The sequence below is a fragment of the Scyliorhinus torazame genome, chromosome 17, assembly GCF_047496885.1.
Source record: "Scyliorhinus torazame isolate Kashiwa2021f chromosome 17, sScyTor2.1, whole genome shotgun sequence".
Classification (NCBI taxonomy): Eukaryota; Metazoa; Chordata; class Chondrichthyes; order Carcharhiniformes; family Scyliorhinidae; genus Scyliorhinus; species Scyliorhinus torazame.
The window spans coordinates 116,422,783-116,446,034 of NC_092723.1; the positions used below are offsets into that span (position 1 = coordinate 116,422,783).

General features: G+C 44.1%; 1 protein-coding gene across 3 annotated transcripts in view; it reads left to right on the plus strand.

Annotated features, from left to right (window-relative positions):
* smurf1 (SMAD specific E3 ubiquitin protein ligase 1) overlaps window positions 1–23,252 on the plus strand; it is a 210,704-nt gene that overhangs the window by 104,219 nt on the left and 83,233 nt on the right. For 2 of the 3 annotated variants that reach the window (XM_072480930.1, XM_072480931.1), the window contains exons 2-3: window positions 8,255–8,293; window positions 17,451–17,559. In XM_072480930.1, coding sequence (XP_072337031.1) covers window positions 8,255–8,293; window positions 17,451–17,559 — 148 coding nt within the window. Of the gene's footprint in view, window positions 1–8,254; window positions 8,294–17,450; window positions 17,560–23,252 lie in introns of those variants that run through there. The other variant, XM_072480934.1, reaches the window with a different exon arrangement.

A 23,252-nucleotide genomic window follows, 5' to 3' on the forward strand; every position in this document is an offset into this window, starting at 1 on the left:
TGCGGAGTCTGCACGTTCTCCCCATGTTTGCATGGGTTTCCTCCGGGTGCTCCGGTTTTCTCTCTCAGTCCAAAGGTTAGGTGGATTGGCCATGCTAAATTGCCCTTAGTGTCCAAAAATTATTAAGTGGGGTTACGGGGATAGGATGGAGGTGTGGGGATAGGGTGGAGGTATGGGCTTAAGTAGGGTGCTCTTTCCAAAGGCCGATGCAGACTCGATGGGTCGAATGGCCTCCTGCACTGTAAACTCTTATGACTATGATTTTAAGGTGGGTGCCGGGGTGAGTGAACAGTCAGAGGTAATGGTCACATTGGTAGCAGTTTAAATCTTAAAGGTGGAGTTTAGATAGCTAGAAAAAAGATTAATGAGAAGGACCGTAAGGATTCCTGGTGCCACATGCTGGAAGAATAGATATAGGAAGGTAGCTCAGTGAAATGCATGTCTAGAGCAATGGTGTAGGAGGGTGGCCTTTAAATTGTTGGAGCATTGGAATAGATTCTGATGGAGGAAGGACCTGTGTTGGTGGGCAGGTTTCTCCTGAACCGAGCTGGGACTAATGTCATAGAATCATAGAATTTACAGTGCAAAAGAAGGCCATTCAGCCCATTCAGCCCATCGAATCTACACCGGCCCTTGGAAAGAGCATCCTACCTAAGCCCACACCTCAACCTTATCACCATAACCCAGTAACCCCACCTAACCTTTTTTTGGACACTAAAGGCAATTTAGAATGGTCAATCCACCTCATCTGCACATCTTTGGACTTGTGGGGTGTTTTGCTATAAGAAGCAATTTAAACTAATTTGGCATGGGGATAGGAATTGGCATGTAGCATGAGAAAGAAGAAACAAGGTGTGCATGTATGAAGACGGTGGTGAGCTACAGCCATAGATGGGAATATGATGTTGTGGTAATAATGGAGACTGTGTGTAAACAAGCAGAGAACTGACCATAAATATTCATGGATACAAGGTATTCAGGAAAGAAATGGAAGGAAAGAAAGGAGATGGGGAGTCAAAATTGATTGAGTGCTGAGGAAAGTTAATGTGTTGGAGTCAAAGACACAATCTATTTGGTTAGAGTTAAGAAGCAATATAGTGCCTTCATACGACTGGATGTATTCTTCAGAGCACCAGCTAATGGGAAAGAAATAGTTGGGTCTGCAGGCTAACACATCACTAGGTCTGAATGGACTTTATCCCCAGGTCTTGAAAGAAGTGGCTTGTGAGATAGTTGATACATTTGATATAAATTTCCCAAATTCCCTAGATATGGGGAAGGTTCCATTAGATTGGAAGATAGCAAATATAACTCCTTTATTTAAAAAAAAAGGAAGGAAGACGGAAAGCGGAAATTACAGGCCAGTTAGTTTAAAATCTCATTGGGAAGGTGTTAGAAGCCACTATTAAAGATGTCGTAGCAGGAAACTTGGAAAGTTTCAACGTAATCAGGTAGAGTCAACGTGGAGTGTTTGGAGGAATTTTCTTATGAGGAGAGGTTGAGTAGGTTGAGACTGTACTCAGTGGAGTTCAGACGAATGAGAGGCGGCCTTATTGAGTCATACAGAATTTTCGGGGTCTTCACAGGGTAGATGTTGCGAGGTTGTTTCCCCTTATGGGAGAGTCCAGGGCGAGAGGGCATAATCTTAGATCAGAGTCACTCATATAAGACTGAAATGAGAAAGAATTTCATCTGAGGGTTGTGAATCTGTTGAATTCTTTACCACAGAGGGATGTAGAGGCTGGGTTCGTTGAGTATGTTCAAGGTTGAGATAGACAGATTTTTAATCAGCAAGAGAATCGAGGGTTATTGGGATAAGGCGGGAAAGTGGAGTTGAGGATTATCACATCAGATCAATCATGGTCTTATTGAATGGCGAAGCAGACTTGATAGGCTGTATAGCCTACTTCTGCTCCTTCTTATGAGTCCTGTGCGCTGTGGATAAAGGGGAACCGGTGGATGTACTGCTCTTAGATTTCCAGAAGCTATTTAATAAAATGCCACATCAAAGATTATTGTGGAAAATAAAAAGTCATGGTTCAGAGGGTAACATTGGCATGGATTGAAGATTGGCTGCCCCCTAGAAACAGCAGTAGGCATAAATGGGTCTTTTTCAGATTGGCAGGGTACAACAAGTGGTGTGCCCCAGGGATCAGTGTTGGGGCCTCAATATTTCACAATTTGTACAAATGACTTGGGTGAAGGGACTGACGGTATAGTTGCTAAATTTGCTGACTACACAAAGGTAGGTAGGAAAGTATATTATGAAGAGGAAGTAAGGAGGCTACAAAGGGACAATAGAGTAAGAGGGTGGTCAAAGATTTGGCATATGAAGAATAATGGTGGCTGATATGAAATTGTCCATTTTGACAGGAAGAATAAAAAATCTTATCATCTAGATGGTGAGAGATTGTAGAGGGATCTGGGGTGTCCTAGTGCAGGAATCACGAAAGGCTAGTATACAGGACAGCAAGTAATTAGGAAAGCTAATAGAATATTGTCGTTTATTGTGAGGTGATTGATTATAAAAGTAGGGGGGTTATGCTTCAGTTATGCAGACCATTGGTGGGAGCACAAAGAATTCCTACAGTGCAGAAGGAGGCCATTCCAACCCGGTCTGGGCCTGTCCAACTGCACCCGGCACACACCCCTCAATTTGTGTGGCCAAGATCTTTGCCAGGAGTTACGCGTCCACATTCAGGAGTGAGATTGGACGGTAAGATCCACATTGTTCCGGATCCTTGTCCTTTTTTTAGGATAAGTGAGATGGATGATTGTGACAGCCTGGAAGGGAGCATGCCCTTCCCCAGTGCTTCGTTGTACATCCGCACCAGCAATGGACTCAGCAACATGCCAAAACGCTTGTGGAATTCATCTGGGCCTGGGGCTTTTTCGGACTGCATTGACCCCACACATTCCACCACCTCCTGTAGACCTATTGGAGCCTCCGAAACACTAATCCATCCAAAAAGCGCAGTTTTACCTCGTCCCCTCAAAAATTCTCTTGATCCCTTCTGGGTCTGTTACCTCCTTGCCCGACTCGTCCCTCAGCCTACCTTTCTCCCTTGCCTCCCTTGTGAGCAAGAATCCGACTGGCCTTCTCCCCATACTCATCTACCAATCCTCCAGCTTTACGCAGTTGTCTCACCACCTTATTGGAAGAAACCAGATTAAACTTCATCTGGAGCCTTTGTCGCTCCTTCGGTAATGCCTACTCAGGCGAGAGTGCTGGACATCATTCAAGGTAGTGCCGCTAACTTAGTTGGGTGTTTGGAAAAAAAACTTCCAACTACGTTCGGCCGTCCAATCGAGGTTACCGGACAAAAAGAACTGCCCTGAGCGGGAGCCATCAAGTTTGCGACAGTCTACCACACGGCCACCGGAAGTCCCGACTTAATTTTTTATCTTAAACCCAGACAACCCAGACAACCTAGACTATCCTAAGAACATTAATATCCATGGACTTGAAAAATATCACACCCGTTCAGTAAATAAAAATATAATTTTGTGCATGAAAGGTTCAGTGGCATGTATGCCCTGCTTAGTTGTATTTTTATCAATAAATGGTAATACAATTTTCTATAGCTTTTAAATATTGATGTTTAAAGTAATTGTGAATATTTGTTTACGGGCTAGCCCACTGACACGTGTTAAGTGCTGTTTCATTATCTTAAAATCAATTTTTAAGGATATTACTCGACTCCCGCAAAGGTGAGCATATTTAGGATTGCTTGTGCTTTGACTGTCTACCTATTTGCTAAATGGTATCTGTTGCAGTAGCAGCTGCTGCGGTACATAAAAAAGTACTGTCATTTTGGGTTTGGAAATGGGTGAGTTGCTTTTGCTTGTACTCTCAAAGAAGCTGTTGGTCATCTTATTCTGGTTGTTTTAACAAACATTTTAAAAGGAGTGGCATTCTTCTGATTGTCATCAGTTTCTGATCACTAATTTATCGCAATTATGAAACATGAAACTTGACTTTCAACAGTGGTGGTTCTTTTTAATATAATGCAAGGTTTATTACTGTAACAAAAACTAAGAATATAAGAAATAATTTGTGTTTATATATTGCTTTTTAAGTCCCATGCTATCGCAGAAGCACTTTACAACCAATTAATTACTTATAGAGTATAGCAATTTTTCTTCTATAGGGGAAGGAGTGGGCCTAGGTGGGGTGCTCTTTCAGAAGGTTGGTGCAGACTTGATGGGCCAAATGGCCTCCTTCTGCGCTGGATGATTGCTATGATTCTATAGGCAAATGCGGCAGCCAATTTGTATTCATGGAGGTCCCACAAATAGCACATGAAATGTGATTATATAAATTGTTTTGATTAAGTTACTTGAAAGATAAAAATTGGTTAGGCCACTGAGAGAACATCCCAGCTTTACTTTGAATAAGATTAGGATCCTTTGTATCCAGCTGAACAAGGCTCAATATCTTATCAGACAATACAGCACTCTCTCAACAGCACTTAAATGTCTGTTTATATGCTCAAGATCAATAACCTTCTAACTCATCAGCAACAGTGCTGCAATTGAACCAATTCACACTTAAGAAGAGATCAACAGAATTGCATTCAGTTTGGAGCTGTTTAGCTTTCTTGACTGCTGCCCTACATTTTTATTCATTATGGGGATGTGGGCATCGCTGGCTGGGCCAGCATTTATTTCCCATTCCTAATTGCCCTTGAACTGAGTGGTTTGCTAGGCTATTTCAGAGGGGACATTTCAGAATCAACCACACTGCTGTGGGTCTGGATTCACATGGAGGCCAAACCAAGAAAGGGCAGCAAATTTCCTTCCCTAGAGGACAATAGTGAACCAGATGGGTTTTTACCACAATCGACAGTCATTAGACTTTAAAAAAAAAAAAAAATTGCAGATTATTATTGAATTCAAATTTCACCATCTGCCATGGTGGCATTCGAAACGGGTGGACAGTACCACTATACCAATGCCTCCCCTATTATTATGCCTAATTGTAAAGTCAACAGTGTTAATTTACAGAGAAACAGAGGGGCTGGTTTAGCACAGTGGGCTAAACAGCTGGCTTGTAATGCAGAACCAGGCCAGCAGCGAGTGTTCAATTCCCGTACCGGCCTCCTCGAACAGGCGCCGGAAAGTGGTGACTCGGGGCTTTTCACAGTAACTTCATTGAAGCCTACTTGTGATAAGCAATTATTATTATTATATTATTATTACATAGAAAATAGAAGCAGGAGGAGGCCATTCGGCCCTTTGATCCTGCTCCGCCATTCATTATGATCATGGCTGATCATTGAGTTCAATGCCCTGATCCTGTCTTCCTCCCCTATCAATTGATCCCTTTAGCCTCAAGAGCTATATCTAATTCCTTCTTGAAATCACACAATGTTTTGGCTTCAACATACTTTTTGTGGTAGTGTATTCCACAGATTCACCACTCTCTGGGTGAAGAAACTTCTCCTCACCACAGTCCTAAAAGGTTTACCCCTTATCCTCAAATTATGACCCCTAGTTCTGGACTCCCCCCACCATCAGGAACATTCTTTCTGAATTTCTGAAATTAGCCAGAACATGACCGGTTGAGTGATGCTGCAAACCACTAGATGTCACTCACAAAACCCCAGATTCGATCCCTCACTGTTGAAATGTGGTTTGAAAGTTGATTTGTGTCGAGAATCTCAATTTACACATTTTTATTGTCAAGCCAGGCTCTCCAGCAAATCTCCAGGAAGACTCCACACAATGAACTTTGAGAAAACTCTTCCCAAACTTGAGCTAATCCAAAACTCTTTAATCCAAGCTCTTTGCCACCCAGATGTTACATTTTCATCCAGTTAATAACTTGTGAAACCACCTATATAAATCTGAAAAACTAATCTAAACTGAAAAAATGTCAATCGTTGTTAAAATTCTGGTTGTTTTTTCCATTTTAATTTTATTTACTTATGATTTAAGTTACTTTTCCAATTTCACCACACTTTTATGCATCTATTGATTATGCATCTTGTACCGAAATAGTACACTATTTCAGTGTTTCATAAATATTTGCAGTAGAAATGTTCAGACAGTTATATACCAGAAAAAATATTAAGGGCTAGCCTTGCCCTTCATACATTTATAAACATTATGTATAACATCCATCAACTATTCAGAACACTAATCATAAACCATCTGTCCCTCATTCTGTTATACACCATTCCAGTTTCATGATGTTCTTTCTATTTCTATTTAAAGTTGTATTTTTATGTATAGTTGAAATGAAAAGAGGAGAAATATTAAATAAATTTACCACGCCCCTGGTCAGGACAATTTACATTCATGCATTGTAAAATAATCTAGGATGCACTATTACATAAATTTAAAAGGTGAAATGCCAGAAGACATATATTTAAAAAGGGAGCTGGAACATATCCAGGGAGCTTTTGACTTGCCAACTTAACATTTGTGGCAAGAAAAATAATGGAATCCCCACTATTTCAGAAAATAGAAAAAACAGCCAGAGGCTGCAAATTTAATAATAGTCAGCGTGGATTTCAAAAGGGAAAGTCTTGCTTGACCAACCTTATTGAATTTTTTGAGACTGTAACAGTAGAGAAGGGTGCTGTAGTTTATATAATTTACCTGGATTTCCAAAAGACCTTTAATAAGGTGTTGCATAACGGACTAGTAAGTCAGGGCCAAGGAACCGAACAGATCGCTAGCTGGCTTCAAGACAACGAACAGAGCATTGGGGTGAAGTAGAGAGGCAGAAGGTGTAAAGTACAATCCCACAAAGATCAGTGAAATGGACCAGTGTTTGCAAGTTATATTAACTATTTAAACTTTGGAATAAAAAACACAATTTCTGAATTTGCAGATGACACCAAATGGGTTGGATGGCGGTGTGGGGAGATAGTATAATGTGGAGAACCAGAACAAATTACAAGAGAGCTTTAATAAACATGCAGAATGGGCATACAATTGATAAATTAATTTCAACACATAAGCATGAAGTCTTACATTTTAGTAAGAAAAATAAGGTGGTCATGTATTGGAAAATAAAAATCCAAGTGGGGTGGAGGAGCAAAGGGATCTGGGAGTACAGACACATTACTATAAAATAGGATGTAAGGTTAATAAGACCATTTTAAAAAAGGGAATCCAAACTCTGGGTTTTATTTCTAGAGGAATAGAATTGAACAGGAGCGAGGTTATGCTAAACTTATTTCATATATTGGTTAGATCACATCTGTAGTACTGTGCGCAGTTCGGATAGTCATAATATAAAAAGGATACAGGCACTGCAGCAGGTATAAAAATAATTGACATGGATGGTATCCAGTATTGGCGTGCATTTCTGTCAGGAAGTATGAACAGGTTAGGTGGTCTTTCTCTTGAAAAATCACGACCAAGGGGGTGACCAAATGGAAGTTTAGATATAGTAGACACAGAGAACTTGTTTCCATTTGTAGGGAAGAGCAAAATTAGAAGTTAACCATAAAAAATAATCGCCGAGAAATCAAGGTGGGAATTCAGAAGAAATATTGTACCCAGAGAGTAGTGAGAAAGGGAAATGCTATCACAGAGAGAAGTTGAGACAAATAGTATAGATATGCATTTAAGGGAAGACTGAATGAGCAAATGAAGGAGAGTGGAATAGAGGGCTATGTTTTGGATGAAAGAAGGACTAAATGCAGCATAAATGCTGGCATGGATTGGTTGAGTTGAATGGCCTTATTTCTGGCTATGTATACCATCAAATTCTGTTTCATCAAGCTTTGTAATTGCAAAATATTTGGAACAATAGTATGAAAATGAAAGATATCAAGTTGTGTGTAATTACTTCCCTGAATCAAGATTACTTTATTTGCAATGACTTAATTCAGACAATTTAGTGAACCATCCAACTGTTTTGAACTTTTAAAGTTCTATTTTCATGGCTGCAAATCTGGATTTTTAGTGACGCCAAGTGGTGGAATGCAGACTTGCAATATTAGCCAGATCTCCGTTCCGTTTCTGTGGCAGAGGCTACTATTGCACTGAGAATTTATTAAAATATCGTTTTATGCATTAAAGTAGAATTTATTGAACAAAACAAATGAAATTAATTTCAAAATATTATTTAGGACATCTCTTGGCAGTTACATTCACCTGATGAATGGCCACTTCTGAAAGCAGCTGACAGGTTCTCCGTGCGTGTGAAGCTGTACTTTAAAATAAGTTATTATTTTTGGAAAATGGGAGAATGAAGGAAGAAATTACATTAAATCTCATCTTTTTTGTCTTCCAGTGTTGTGTGCAAAAAATCTGGCGAAGAAGGATTTCTTCAGTAAGTATTACTGTGATTGTGCTTCTGAAATGTAAAGGGCTCATTCTTGAAACATGTAAAATTGGAGTCGCATATCGCTACATATCCAGCAATAATTGCAGAAAGGGAGTGGAAAACTAATCTCGCTGGATTCAATATTGTCAGCTGTTGCTCTTTGCAACCAGTAATTGTTGCCTCTGAGGTTAGCTCATGCTCCAAAGGTTGGATGTTCCTAAAGGTCATCAAAGAACTACATCTTTGATATGGAGAGTTTTCATTTTCTGTTCGGAGATACAAGATAAAGGAGGATTGGAATATTTCAGGAGGTGTTACCTCTTTTGCAATCAAATCTACAGTATGCACGGCAAGAGTTAGCTGGTAAAGTCAGCGTTGTCTCCCAAGTCCATGGGTTGTGGGAACAGATGAGGGAGAAATTCTATGGCATGAAGAAACATGCCAAGGTAAGATTGCATACAGGTTGACAACTCAACTTGAGTCTTTGTCCATTCTACGTATGACAAAGGCACCAAATTCCAACATGGTGCAGCACCCGCAGTAACTATGGGAAGCACTAGCATAATCTCTTGTATCTTGCATACCAATACCACCATTGTTGTGATACGAGCATATGACGAAGGAGCAGGAGTGACTTCCGGGTGCGCCGATGCAGAGCTAGGTCGCATATTCGGTAGCTCCCGCTTGGAACGGACTTTTGGGCTCTTTTACAGGGCCCCCATGGCATTTGTTTGACATTTCCCGGTGTGGGAAGAAGACTGCAGCATTCCCCTGACAGTGTCCCCCAGGAATATTATGTCTTTTGGCTGCCAGACCCGGCAGAAACAGTAAAAGATTTGGCTTGTGCTGCAGGAATAGACAAAGGCCTCTTCCAGCATGCAGGCGGGGGAAGGGCAAGCTTAAGGCTGCAATCTGACTTGACTTTATCAAAGGTGAATTCTAGCAGCAGAGGGAACAACTGTGAAAAGATCTACCAAGGCCATTGAAGAAGCAGGGACGAGGCTTCCGGTGGCGGCCATGGGTCCCCCTTCAACTTCTATGAAACGGACCAGAAGTGTAACGGCCAAAGGAGTGGCACTGGAGCAACGGGAGAAGCGAGGGAAAGAAAACAAAATGGCGGCGGCCAGGGACAAAGGGGAGCTGCAGGAGTTCATTAAGCGCTGCTTCGAGGAGCAGCGCGAGGAGATGCGCAAGGAGATGTTGGCGCCTATGCTTTCGGCAATTGAAGGACTCAGGATCACCCAGAAGGCCCACGAAGCTAAGATCCAGGAGGTACAGAAAAGAGTCAGTCAGAACGAGGACGAGCTCGTGGGCCTGGCGGTGAGAGTGGAGCAGAACGAGGCGCTACACAAGAGGTGGGCGGGAAGACTCGAAGACCTGGAGAACAGGTCGAGGAGAAAGAATCTGCAAATCCTGGATCTCCCTGAGGGAGTGGAGAGGGCTGATGCCGGGGCATACGCGAGCACGATGCTCGAGGCGATGATGGGCACGAACGCCCCTTCGAGGCCGCTGGAGTTGGACGGGGCACATCGGGTGCTGGCGAAGAAGCCCCAGGCAAATGAGCCGCCAAGGGCGATGGTGGTGAGGTTCCACCGGTTCACGGACAGAGAGTGGGTCCTGAGATGGGCCAAGAAGGAGCGGAGCAGTAAGTGGGACAATGCAGAGATCCGAATATACCCGGACTGGAGCACGGAGGTTGCAAAGCGGAGAGCGGGTTTCAACCGGGCCAAAGCGGCGTTGTACCGGAAAGAAGTGAAATTCGGAATGCTGCAGCCAGCGTGACTGTGGGTCACATACAAGGGCCAACACTATTACTTCGAAACGCCTGAAGAGGCGTGGACCTTTGTACAAGTCGAAAAGTTGGGCTCTAACTGAGGGTTTGTGAGGGTGGGGGGGATGTTTTGGGGTTTGATGTGTGATGGTTGTTGTTTATAGGGGGTCAATCACGCGCAGGAATTGTTACATGGGCTGGGGGAGAGAGGCAAGGCCGCGACAGGGGCTGCGCCAGAGGGGGCGGAGCGGGCTTTGGAAAGCGCGGGGTGTTTTCCCGCGCGCGGGAAGAAAGGCTGGAAGGGGAACGAAGGAATGCATATGGATTGGGAGACTCCCACGCGGGGAGGTCAATGGGACGGTGGGGGAAGCCGGGGTCAGCAGGCGTCAGCTGACTTACGGGAGTGACATGGGGGGAGCAAAAAAGCTAGACAGGGGTCTGGAGGGGGGGGGGGGGAAGGGTTGCTGCTGCACTGGCCGAAAGGGAATGGGACACAGAAGAGGTGGTCGGGACGGGGGTCCCCCCTCTGGGGGACTGGAAGGTGAGGGAGGCGTGGACACGGGACTGGCCCAGAAAAGGAGATGGCTAGTCGGCGGGGCGTGGGGGGGGTGAGAGCCCCTCCAATCCGGCTGATAACGTGGAATGTGAGGGGTCTGAATGGGCCGGTGAAGAGGGCTCGAGTGTTCGCACACTTAAAGGGACTGAAGGCGGACGTGGCCATGCTCCAAGAGACACACCTGAAGGTGGCGGACCAGGTCAGGCTAAGAAAGGGATGGGTAGGACAGGTATTCCACTCGGGACTGGACGCGAAGAATAGAGGGGAGGCAATATTGGTGGGCAAGCGGGTGTCATTTGAGGCCAAGACTATTGTAGCGGACAATGGTGGGCGATATGTAATGGTGAGCGCTAGGCTGCAAGGGACGTGGGTGGTGTTGGTAAATGTATACGCCCCGAACTGGGATGATGCAGGATTCATGAAGCGCATGTTGGGGCGCATTCCGGACCTGGAGATAGGAGGCCTGATAATAGGAGGGGACTTCAATACAGTGTTGGATCCAGCACTGGACCGCTCCAAATCAAGGACTGGAAAGAGGCCGGCGGCGGCCAAGGTACGTAGGGGGTTTATGGATCAGATGGGGGGAGTGGACCCATGGCGGTTTGCAAGGCCGCAGGCCAGAGAATTTTCTTTCTTCTCCCATGTACACAAAGTCTACTCCCGGATAGATTTCTTTGTTCTGGGTAGGGCGCTCATCCCGAGGGTGGAGGGGACGGAGTATTCGGCTATAGCCGTTTCGGACCATGCCCCGCACTGGGTGGAACTGGAGCTGGGAGAGGAGAGGGACCAACGCCCGTTGTGGCGGCTGGATGTGGGACTGCTGGCGGACGAGGTGGTGTGTGGGAACGTGAGGGGGTTCATCGAAAGGTACTTGGAGGCCAACGACAACAGGGAGGTGCGGGTGGGGGTGGTATGGGAGGCGTTGAAGGCGGTGATCAGGGGAGAGCTCATTTCCATTAGGGCTCATAGGGAGAAGACAGAGGTTATGGAAAGGGAGAGGTTAGTGGGGGAGATTTTGAGAGTGGACAGGAGATACGCAGAGGCCCCGGAGGAAAGATTACTTGGGAAAAGACGACGGCTCCAGACTGAGTTTGACCTGTTGACCACAGGGAAGGCGGAGGCACAGTGGAGGAAAGCGCAGGGCGCGACCTACGAGTATGGGGAAAAGGCTAGTCGGATGCTGGCACACCAGCTCCATAAGAGGATGGCAGCGAGGGAAATAGGGGGAGTCAAAGATGGAAGGGGAGCCACGGTTCGGAGTGCGACGAAAATAAACGAGGTATTCAAGGCCTTTTATGAAGAGCTGTACAGATCCCAGCCCCCAGCGGGGTAAGAGGGGATGAGGCGATTCCTAGATCAGCTGAGATTCCCGAGGGTGGAGGAGCAAGAGGTGGCTGGTTTGGGGGCACCAATTGGGTTGGAGGAGCTGAGCAAGGGTTTGGGGAGCATGCAGGCGGGGAAGGCCCTGGGACCGGACGGATTCCCGGTGGAGTTCTACAGGAAGTACGCAGACCTGTTGGCCCCACTACTGGTGAGGACCTTTAATGAGGCAAGAGAGGAGGGGACCCTGCCCCCGACAATGTCGGAAGCGACAATTTATTTGATCCTATAGCGGGACAAGGACCCACTGCAATGTGGATCGTACAGGCCGATCTCGCTCCTCAATGTGGGTGCAAAGTTGCTGGCAAAAGTGCTGGCCACGAGGATCGAGGACTGTGTCCCGGAGGTAATCCATGAGGACCAGACGGGATTTGTAAAGGGCAGGCAACTAAACACCAATGTGCGGCGGCTCTTAAACGTGATAATGATGCCATCGGAGGAGGGAGAGGCGGAGATAGTGGCAGCTATGGACGCGGAGAAGGCCTTTGACCGAGTAGAGTGGGAGTACCTCTGGGAGGTGCTGCATGGGTTTGGGTTCAGGGTAGGGTTTATCAATTGGGTTAAGCTCCTTTACAGAGCCCCGATGGCGAGTGTAGTGACGAACCGGCGGAGGTCGGAGTACTTTCGACTGTACCGAGGGACAAGGCAGGGATGCCCTCTGTCCCCCCTGTTGTTCGCATTGGCAATCGAACCATTGGCCATGTCATTGAGGGAGTCTAATAAATGGAGGGGGGTGGTCCGAAGGGGAGAAGAGCATCGGGTGTCACTATATGCGGATGACCTGTTGCTGTACGTGGCGGTTCCAATGGAGGGGATGGTGGAGGTCATGCAGACTCTAAGGGAGTTTGGGGAGTTTTCGGGCTATAAGCTCAGTGTAGGGAAGAGTGAGCTCTTTGTATTACAGGTGGGGGACCAAGAAAGAGGGATAGGGGACCTACCGCTGAGGAGGGCGGAGGGGAGCTTTCGGTATCTGGGGATCCAGATAGCCAGGAGTTGGGGGACCCTACATAAACTGAATCTGATGAGGTTGGTGGAGCAAATGAAGGAGGATTTCAAAAGATGGGACATGTTACCGCTCTCGCTGGCGGGTAGAGTGCAGTTGGTCAAAATGGTGGTCCTTCCGAGGTTTCTGTTTGTGTTTCAGTGCCTTCCCATCGTGATCACTAAGGCCTTTTTTAAGAGAGTAGGCAGGAGTATTATGGGGTTTGTGTGGGCGAATAAGACCCCGAGAGTAAGGAGAGGGTTCCTGGAACGCAGTAGGGACCGAGGAGCGTTGGCGCTGCCAAACCTGGGGAGCTACTGGGCAGCAAATGTGGCGATGATCTGCAAGTGGGTTATGGAGGGAGAGGGGGCGGCATGGAAGAGGATGGAGATGGCGTCCTGTAAAGGAACGGGCCTGGGGGCGTTGGTGACGACATCGCTGCCGCTCTCGCTGACAAAGTATACCACAAGCCCGGTGGTGGCGGCAACGCTAAGGATCTGGGGCCAGTGGAGACGGCACCGGGGTGCAGTGGGAGCATCGGTGTGGTCCCCGATCAGGGGTAACCACCGGTTTGTCCCGGGGAAGATGGACGGGGGCTTCCAGAGCTGGCATCGGGCGGGGATTGGAAGAATGGGGGACCCGTTCATCGACGGGACGTTTGCGAGCCTTGGGGCACTGGAGGAGAAGTTCGAGTTACCCCTGGGGAAATGCCTTTAGATATATGCAGGTGAGGGCTTTTGTGAGGCGACAGGTGAGGGAATTCCCGTTGCTCCCGGCACAAGAAGTTCAAGATAGGGTGATCTCGGGTGTATGGGTCGGGGAGGGCAAGGTGTCGGAAATACACCAGGAGTTGAAAGAAGAGGGGGAAGCGCTGGTAGAAGAGTTGAAGGGTAAATGGGAGGGGGAGCTGGGGGAGGAGATCGAAGAAGGTCTGTGGGCTGATGCCCTAGGTAGGGTTAATTCCTCCTCCTCATGTGCCAGGTTCAGCCTGATACAATTTAAGGTGGTCCACAGAGCGCACTTGACGGGGGCGAGGTTGAGTAGGTTCTTTGGGGTAGAGGTCAGATGTGGAAGGTGCTCAGGGAGCCCGGCGAACCATGTCCATATGTTTTGGTCATGCCCGGCACTGGAGGGGTTCTGGAGAGGAGTGGCGGGAGCAATATCTCAGGTGGTGAAAGTCCAGGTCAAGCCAAGCTGGGGGGCTAGCAATATTTGGAGTAGTGGACGAACCGGGAGTGCAGGAGGCGAAAGAGGCCGGCATTCTGGCCTTTGCGTCCCTAGTAGCCCGGTGAAGGATCTTGCTAATGTGGAAGGAGGCGAAGCCCCCCAGCCTGGAGGCCTGGATAAATGATATGGCTGGATTCATAAAGTTGGAGAGGATTAAGTTCGCCTTGAGAGGGTCTGCGCAGGGGTGGCAACCGTTCCTAGACTATCTCGCGGAGCGTTAGCGGAAGGTGGGTCAGCAGCAGCAGCAAACCTGGGGGAGGGGAGGAGGTCCGGGGTGGTGGGGGGTCAGCAGCAGCAACCTTGGGGGGGGGGGGGGAGACTGCCTGGGAGGGTGGATGAGCAAGAGATAACATGAAGGGTTGGGGAAACTGGCACGTATGGGTGAGGGCCAGTGTACAAAGCTGTGTAAATATATCATTTTGCCATGTATATATCTTGCTCTGCGCAATTTCTCGTTTTTTTCTGTTACGGGGGGAGGGGGGGGGGGGGTGGTTATTGTTTGTAAGGGAGAAAAATTGTGTTAAAAAACTTTAATAAATATATACTTTTTTAAAAAGGAGCAGGAGTAGACCATTGGGCACCTCAAACCAGCTCCTCCATTTGATAAGACGCTTCAATCTCAACAGGCACGACATGGAAAAAGGCTTCCAATAGAACACTCAACCTGTTGCAGGTTGTGCCCAGAAGTCAAAATGTCACCTGCAATCATCCATTCACATTAGGTGGAATGAATGCTGGTCTCTGGCACACCACTCGGGTCTAAACCATGTGCTGAAAGCTTACATTTTCTCTGCTTTTAAAGGTGGAGGCTGCACACAATGATCACGTGAGAAAACACAATGGTGGTGACCCTAGCAATTTGCAGCATCTAACCCATTCATGCACATCAGGACATCATTATGGTGGAGGCCCTTAAGAGTATGGACGAGGTGGCTTTTGTGACAGGCCAGTGAGACAAGTATTCTCTAACCTTTTCTACTTGCATACCATTCAAATTCATTCACTCAATGACATGTCCAGGATCAGCATGGCACTCACTATTTTGTCTTTTCTATCGTGTTGAGGACCATTGTAAATTGTGCCATTCTAACCGCTCTTTTCTCTTTATGTAAAGCTTCCCAAATACTGTGCCTGCCACAAAGGACAAGCAGGAAGCCAACTATTCACTTGAGCAATCGTCAAGCACTTCTGACCACACCAGCACCAGCTCAGATATACACACCATAGGATAATCAGGAAGAGCGAGTTAATGTAATACAGGGGCAATAACTGGAAAAAAAAGGCTAGGGTTCGATATTGTGTACTGCAAGGCCCATAGACCTGTACCTGACTGAGGCTGTGTAGTGGAGACCTCAATAATAGAAGAAGCACTTCATGTAGCTCTTTGAAAACATTTCAGGTTCTTGCATGGTCCGTCTGAAAGTTGGCATAAGTTCAGTTCTGAAATAGCACATGCAAAAATATAGCAAACTTGCAATCCACCGTGGCAACTTTATTTGCAGAGGGATAGTTCAAAACACAGATGTAATTTTCCTTGGTAAAGATGTTACCATGGCTATTGAGATCCTGGGTTCAAATTTGCCAGGAGGGTTCAGTTCTAAGTTGTAGAGGCTAAAGAAGTGGCTTGAGAATACCTTGCTGTGGTATTGGACTTGACAATGAAGTCCAATATTCCTGCACATATCCAATTTAGTGATTTGCGAAGGAAACCCAGCAACTGGAATAAATTCAGGAACACACTTGGTTACCTTTCAAGGTTATGCCAGATCAACCTATTTCAGCTAAATTTGACAGGTGACTGACAAAAGCTGGAAATAGTTGCAGGGGCATCTTCAGACCAAATATAAAGAGGTTCAGTGCCATAGTTGTTGACTTGAGCGCTTTCCAATCATGAGCAACAGGCTAATATTACAGTTACTCATCCCACTGAAATAGCACTTAGAAAGAGAAAAATATTAGATAAGAATTGCTATACTGCATCAAGCACTGGCAAGGCAAAAAGTGAAGCACTTCTATTATAAATAAACGTGGAGAAATTGACTGCTTGTCAGTGTATTGTGCAGATTCGTTGTCAAAAGGAATGTGTTAATGCTGTTAGCATAAAGATACAGATGGCAAAGCATGTTGTTCATAGTGCCAGTATATCCTGAGGACGATACAGCTGCTCTTGCAGCACCACTTTTACAGCCTTCCTGGGTGCCCATCAGTTTCCCCCATTTCTAATTTGTTCTTTTGCTCTTGCTCCTCTTCCTCAAGTTGACCTTCTTTGCCCCCTTGTCCCAAGTCAAACATTAATCTAGAGATCCCACATGCAGAAAATTCCTGACTTTAGCACTTTGCTTATGAAGCACTCTTCTCTGGTCACTCTGGACTCCACACTCAAGTATCTGGCATTACTTAGTGACAGCCACCTCAATGAAATGTAGACAATATAGCAAGATCTTGCTAGATATGCATGCCTGGGTTGAAGATTGCGTTGTGAGCTCAGGTGGGTGCCAAAATTGGTGCAAGTTATAGTCATGTCTGGGTTGAAGATTGCATCTTGAGCTTAGGTGGGTGCCAAATTGGTGCATGCAGTTGCCTTTGTTCCCTTTGCCTGAACAAGTCTAAATAGTAGAGTAAGGAAACTAAGAATTGCTGCTTTTATCTGGTGAGTAAGGCTAAAGTATGAAAGAACAAAAAATGTGATATTTGTAATGGGACTAACTTACACACAGGCCTGATTGCAATTGGGAACTTTACTGAGGCCTGTACGTGCCTGGGCATGTCCCAAAATGATTGTGTGGGAAGGGAACTTTGGACTGGTGAACTTGATGCCTCTTGAATCCAACACCTGTGTTAACTTATTTAACTCAGCAAGGTGTCCTTGCAGAATGCTCGGTGAATGCCATCATGGAATCATCCATTACATCTCTGCTGGTATTCAGAAACCTAACTCACTTAAAGAGCAAATGAAAATTAAATTAAAACCTCTGGGAGCAATAAGGGTCACTCTTTCAATGTACAATGAAAAAATTGTAATGATGTTTATGCACCAATGCCATGAGCAATATTTGGATTTGTAATTTTAATTGCGAGCAATTGGAAACTGAAATTGAATGAACAGTTTATATGATTATGTTTAATGAAGACTTTAGATTTTCTTTTATATATTTTTGGTCAGGAATGAAGTTTCCAACTATTTATAAGGTTTCTAGATTATTAGCAGTTTACATGCTTTAAATAATACAGTTTTCGCATTGCACAGGATTACCCGACCCTTTTGCCAAAATTATTGTAGATGGCTCTGGACAGTGTCACTCGACAGATACGGTGAAAAACACGCTTGATCCAAAATGGAACCAACACTATGACTTGTGAGTACAGTTTAATCTGCAGTGAACATTTGATTTTTGGAGTGTCTTGTAATTCTTGGGTCTCATTATGCTTTAAATTACCTTTTTAATTAGTGTAATTTAGTTATTTTAAAATCACAAACATTATATAAAAGTACAGGAATCTTAAAAAAAAAGTGTTTGAATCAGAAGGGATTGTCATCTTTTATGCAAAATGGTAAATTACTAATTCATGAAAAAATACCAAATACAGAATTTAACGGTGACAGTGCTGCACTTGTATTTCAATAGGGACCAATGGAAAGTAGCTGTAATTAGTAGTAGGACATAATCTGGGGACACATTTTATCTATTTTCATTCTATTATTTTTAATTGGGTATTTTCAGAATATAGGATATGGTTGCTTTGTAGGAATAAAATAACTGAGCCAGAAGGACTCCTGCTGTTCCATCCTCCTCCATCATATAATTGTGAAAGATCATGAGTTTATGCTTCCTCTATTATAGCTTGTGCTGCAAGAAAGTTTCTCAAAAACAACAGCTTATATTATAGTTATTTTAAAACAATGAAATGCCAAGACCCTTCATCAGAGCATTAGAAAACAAAATATGACACTGAGCAACATAAGGAGATTTTAGATCAAATGACCAGAACCTTGGTCAGGAGGTTAGTTTTAAGGAGTGTCTTAAAGCAGTAAAGTGTGTCAAATAGGTGTAAAATGCTTGTGTAATGCAATGCACACTCATTCATGAAGACACTAGAGATTGATTTTCCAGCGCAACCGATTGCCCGATTATTTATTTGTGTTCTCTCAACCAGTTAATAAAATCTGTACTCTGGTTAATGGAATTGAAATAATTGAGAAATTAAATTTGTATTGAATCCACACTAGATAAAATTTAATGCCTCAAACTACTTCTGGATACTAACAATTTTTTTAAATGTTGAGGGTCTAATTAGATATTATGGCATCAAGACACATTAAGTTAATTTTAGATTTTTACATACTTCTGATTGTAGAATATGTAATACTTCAGATATTGCTATTGCTGAATAAAACTTGGTAGAAAAGAAAGTATGTTGCTTTAAGACCATATGTCATCATTGAAGATGGTTAGCATTCTCAATGTAGAATAATTAGCTGTGAATCAATCAATGACTGATCCACATTCCTAAAATATTTTTCACCAATGCAGTGATCATTAAATTGCTTTTCTAAACTCAGTGGCAAGGTGTGGATTCACGTTCCGTGTCTGTGTTCACCCAGTACTTTTTTATCATTGGATATTTGTCTTAATTATTTCAGTCACCATGGCCAAACATTGAACCATTCCTGAAGCTTGCTACCAGATGATGGGAGTGATCTGACTGTGACTTGGTGTTGTCAGTATCAGTCCTTTGCATTAAAATGGTTGATGATGGCTTCAGGTTTTGTTATGGTGCAGCTAGAAGCGAATGTAAATTTCACATAAAAGTAGTCGCTTTCAGTGTTTGTGAATATAGCTTGTTTGTGATTTGAAGAGGGAATGTTTATATTCAACTAGACTGCCTTGTGTGTGGTAAATGGTAACACAGGAGGCCATTCAGTCCATCACCCCCTTGTCAGCTCTTTGAAAGAGCTATCCAATTGATTCCACCTCTCTTTTCTTTCTCCATAACCCTGTATTTATAATCATATCCCTACTTATTTAATTCCCTTTTGAAAGTTACAATTGAATTTGTTACTACTGACCTTTCAGGTAGTGCATTCAAAACCTGCTGCATAAGTTTTCTTTTTCTTGTGTCACCCTGATATTTTTGCCCATTATCTAAAATCTGTATCCTCTGGTTACTCACCTTCTGCCACTGAAAGCAGTTTCTGCTTATTTATTCTGTCAAAGGTTTTCATAATTTTGAATAGCACTATTAAATCTCCTCTTGACCATCTCTGCTCTAATGAGAACAATGTCAGTTTTCCTAGTTCCTCCACATAACTCCAGTCTTTCATCTGTGGTACCATTCTCGTAAATTTACATTTGACATCCTTTCTAAAATGTGGTTCCTAGAATTAACCGCAGTACTCTAGCTATCCAGTGTTTTATAAAAGTACGCAACTTTTTTGGTTTTGTAGTATATGCCTCTATTTAAAAGCCTTTAAAACTTGGTCTGCCACCTTCAGACACTTGTACACAAACACAGTCTTTAACATTGTACATGACCTAATTCTTATTCTTCCAAAATGAATCCGTTTACACTTGCGTTAAAATTCACCTGCCATATGTCTGCCCTTTTCACCAGTCTGTTGATGTCCTCCCCTGAAGTCTGTTCCTATTTTCATTAGTGTTTGTTTCCATATTTTTTCCATCTACATGCGTCAAAATTATGGTCTGTATGTCCAAGTCACCACTACTCTCTGCTTTCTGTCCCCTAGACAATTTTCCATGCAGATAGTGTCCCTTTAATCCCATGAATTTAGTTTTGTCAGCAAGTCTGTTTTTCAGATGCCTGTTGAAAGAACATGTAGACCTCACCAACCCTTTGATTTTTTCATCAAAAAGCTGAATTAAGTTGGTCAAACAAATTCATCAGATCCATGTTGGTTTCATTTATTAATCCATATTTTTCCAACTACCAATTAATTTCATTCTGGATTATTGTTTGTGAAAGTTTCCCCATCATGAATGTTAAGCTGACTGGCCTGTAATTCCCAGGCTCATCTTCCCCTATTTTGCATATTGATGTAACATTTGCAATTCTCCATTCCTCTGGCACCACTCTCATTTCTTAGGACAATTAGAAGATTGTTGCCAGAACCTCAGTTGACGCCTTAACTACCATCAGCAACCTAGGATACATTTCATTTGAATTCAGTGACTTTCCTACTTTGAGCACTACCAACCTTTTAAGGACCTTCTCTGTACCTAATTTTATCCTCTCTTACTGCTATGTTGGCATCATCCGCCTTATTTTTTACCTCTAACTTTACAAGAAGATCCCCTTTTTGCTCCTGGCCCGTCCCACACTTCCTCATGTCTATACTTTTAAATTTATGTTGATTTTAAAAATGCTGGTTCCTTTTATGTCAGCCCACATCTATTAATATATGCTTTTTTTTGTCCCTCTTGTTTCCTTCGTCAATTCCCCTGACACTTTCATATTGAATTATGAACGTGACATTTATTTTTGAGCTTTTTTCTGTTTCATTTTAATCTTCATTCCTCCTTCTGGCAATATGTCTAATCTTTACCCAAACGCCCACCTTTGTGAAGGCTTTCCATTGTACATTTACTGTTTTATCAGCCAAGCTTTGATTTCATTGCACTTTGGCCAAATCAAGTCACTGAAATGGCGTGTTTTTATATTTGATTTATCTTGGTCGATTTCCATGACATCTCCTAACCTGATGCTATTGTAATCACTGTTTCCTAAATATTCCCCACAGAAACATGCTTCACTTGTCCTACTTAATTACCCCAAACTAGGTCCAGCACTGCTTCCTTTCTCATTGGGCTGGAGACATACTGATCAAGAAAATACTCTTGGATGCATTTCAAAAATGTGCTTGTCCCATTACACTGTTAGTATCGCAGTCTATATTCAGATAAATTAAATTCCCCTTATCTAATAATCCTACAGCCAACAGATCAGACAAAAACTTGACATTCCTGCCACATCCAGCGATGAATGTTGGTGGCCAAGTAAACACCCAACCAGAGAAAAAGGCTCACAAACATACACATCTTCAATGATGGGAGTTCCCAGCACATCCATGCAAAAGATGCACTTGGAACCATCTTCAGCCAGAAATGCTGAGCGGAGGATCCATTTCAACTTCCTCCTGAGGTTCCTAGCATCACAGATGCTAGTCTTGAGCAAGTTTGATTCTCTCTGTGTGAAATCGAGAAATGGCTCTTTGTACCAGATGCAGCGAAGGACATGGACCCTGACATCAGCACAACTGTAGTACTGAAGACTTGTGCCCCAGATGTCCTTGGCTAAGATGTCCAGTATAGCTACAACACTGGCATCAACCAACAATGTAGAAAATTGTACAGTTATGTCCTGTCTACAAAAATTAGGACACGTTCAATCTGGCCAAATAGCACCTCATCAGACTACTCTTGATCATCAGCAAAGTGATGGAGGATGTCAACAGTGATGTCACGTGGCACATACTCAACAATAACTTGCTTACCCTCGCTGAATTTGGCTTCTGCAGGGCCATACACGGCTGCAGACCTCATAATAACCTTGGTCAGAATATGGACAAAAGCTGAGAATTCCAGAGGTGAAATGAGGGCAACTGCCCTTGACATCAAGGCAGCACTTGACCGAGCGTGGTATCAAGGAGCTCTAGCAAAATTGGGGGCTGTGGGAATCGGGGCTAATTTCTCCACTGGTTGAAGTGATGCCTAGCACAAAGGAGTTGGTTGTGGTTGTTGGAGTTCAATTATTTCAGCCCCAGGCCATGGCTGCAGGAGTTCTTCAGGATAGTGTATCAGGCCCAACCATCGTCAGCTACTTCATAAATGAACTTCTCTCCAGTATAAGGTTAGTATTGGTGATATTCGCTGACGATTGCAAAGTGCTTGCAACTCGTCAAACTGAAGAAGTCTTTTCCTGCATGCAGCAAGACTTGGGGAACAATCAGGCTTTGGTTTCTAGGTGGCCAGTAATATTCGCATCAGACAGGTGCGAGCAATAGTCATCTCTAACAAGAGAGTATCTAACAACTCCCTAGAAATGCAATGGCATTACTAGCACTGAATCCCCCATCATCAAGAGCTTGCGAGTTACCATTGACCAGAATCTTAAATGAAAATGAAATGAAATGAAAATCGCTTATTGTCACAAGTAGGCTTCAAATGAAGTTACTGTGAAAAGCCCCTAGTCACCACATTCCGGCACCGGACCAGCCATATAAAAAGAGTGCTAAAAGAGCAGGTCAGAGCCTTGGAATTCTGCTGTGAGTGACTCACCCCCTGACTTCCCAAAGCCTGCCTACCATCTTTAAGGCACAATTCAGGATTGTGTTGGAAAACTCCCCACTTTCCTGGATAAATGTAACTCTGACATTACCTAAGAAGCCCAACAGCCTGCAGAGCAAAGCAGCCTACTTGATTGACACCCCATCCACCACCTTAAACATTTACTCCCTGCACCACTGGTACACAGTAGCAGCAGTGTGTACCATGTACAAGAACACTGTAATAGTTTGCCAAGGCTCCTTCAACAACAGCTTCAAAATCTACGACTTGCACCACATAGAAGATCAAGAGCACCCAGATGCATGGGAATGACACCACCTGCAGGTTCCCCTCCAAGACACACATCATCCTGATTTGAAACAATATCACCATTCGTTCACTGTTGCTGGGTCAAAATCCTGGAACTCCCTTCCTAACAAGACTGTGGATGTACCAACACCAAGTGGACTACAGCGGTTCAAGCAGGTGGCTCGCTGCCACCTCCTCGAGCAGTTGAGGATAGGCAATAAATGCTGACCTTGCCAGCGATGCTCATGTTCAATGGACAAATAAAAAATAAACTAATCTGTAGTTCTTCCATCTTTCTGCAACTTATATGCAAATATTCTTCTTTCCCTCCTTCCCGCTATTGATGGCCCATAATATGCACTCAGCATTGTAACAGCTCCTCAATTCCTTAATTCTAACCAAAGCGAGTTCTGTCTTTGATGCACTTGAGGATTCATTCTACTGCTTTAACAGTATAT